The sequence below is a fragment of the Eimeria mitis genome, genomic scaffold (assembly GCF_000499745.2).
Source record: "Eimeria mitis Houghton genomic scaffold, Emh_scaff1023, whole genome shotgun sequence".
Taxonomy (NCBI): Eukaryota; Apicomplexa; class Conoidasida; order Eucoccidiorida; family Eimeriidae; genus Eimeria; species Eimeria mitis.
The window spans coordinates 13,129-14,161 of record NW_013567143.1 but is presented as its reverse complement, the minus strand read 5'-3'; the positions used below and the strand labels follow the sequence as shown (position 1 = coordinate 14,161).

Below are 1,033 nucleotides of genomic sequence, written 5' to 3'. Positions count from 1 at the left end.
AGACAGAAGGAGACAGAAAAAAGGAGACAGAAAGAGACAGAAGGAGACAGAAGGAGACAGAAGAAAGGAGCGAGGAGACAGAGGGACAGAGAAGAATGATGAAGGAGACAGAAAGAGACAGAAGGAGACAGAAAAAAGGAGACAGAAGAAAGGAGAAAGGAGACAGAAGGGGACAGAGGGAGACAGGAGACAGGAGACGGAGGGAGAAAGGAGACAGAAGGAGACAGAAGGAGACAGAAGAAAGGAGACAGAAGGAGAAAGAAGAAAGGAGACAGAAGGAGAAAGAAGAAAGGAGACAGAAGAAAGGAGACAGCAGAAAGGAGACAGAAGAAAGGAGACAAAAGGAGACAGTTCGTTGTACTTACAAGTACACCCAGATAAGAGGCGGGCACCACCATAGTGAGGAGAGCAATGATAGCTGAGGGGACAGCAGCAGCAACAAAACATTTCTGCTGCTGCTGCTGCTCTGCTGCTGCTGCTGCTGCTGGACCGAACAGCATCTCCCCACGAGGAGACCATTGGACCTTCCAGCCGCTGCTGCAGCACAGCAGCAGCAGCTGCCTCGCTCCTATTTTCTTGTGTGCGTAGACGATGCGAACACAAATGTTGCTGCTGCTGCTGCTGCTGCTGCTGCTGCTGCTGCTGCTGCTGTCTTCGCCTGCTGCTGCTGCTGCTGCTGCTGCAGTCTCTGTTGCAATTGCTACAGATATAACCCCAGGGACAGTCTGTAAGAAACTCCTAAATGCTGCGCCCCACACTGCAGCATCGCGGCAGTCTCCTCCGCAGGAGACAGCAGCAGCAGCAGCAGCAGCAGCAGCAGGAGAGCAGCAGGGGTGCAGTGTAGTCGCATAGCCGCATGCATTATTATCTGCTGCTGCTGCTGTTGCTGCAGCAGCAGCAGCAGCAGCTCGTGCTGCTTTGTTCAGGTCCAGCTCAGGGTCTCCTAGACACCTCACATCTGTGGGGGAGACATGCAATACAGCTGTGGCCTCTGCTGCTGCTGCTGCTGCTGCTGCTGCTGCTGTTCCTGCTA

At 53.6% G+C, this 1,033-nt stretch overlaps 1 protein-coding gene across 1 annotated transcript in view; it reads right to left on the bottom strand.

Annotated features, from left to right (window-relative positions):
- Positions 1-933: 933 nt before the first annotated feature.
- EMH_0027770 (uncharacterized protein) overlaps positions 934-1,033 on the bottom strand; it is a gene marked incomplete at both ends in the record, with an annotated part of 3,163 nt that continues 3,063 nt past the window's right edge. Inside the window, one exon of the mRNA XM_013494073.1 lies at positions 934-1,033. Coding sequence (XP_013349527.1) covers positions 934-1,033 — 100 coding nt within the window.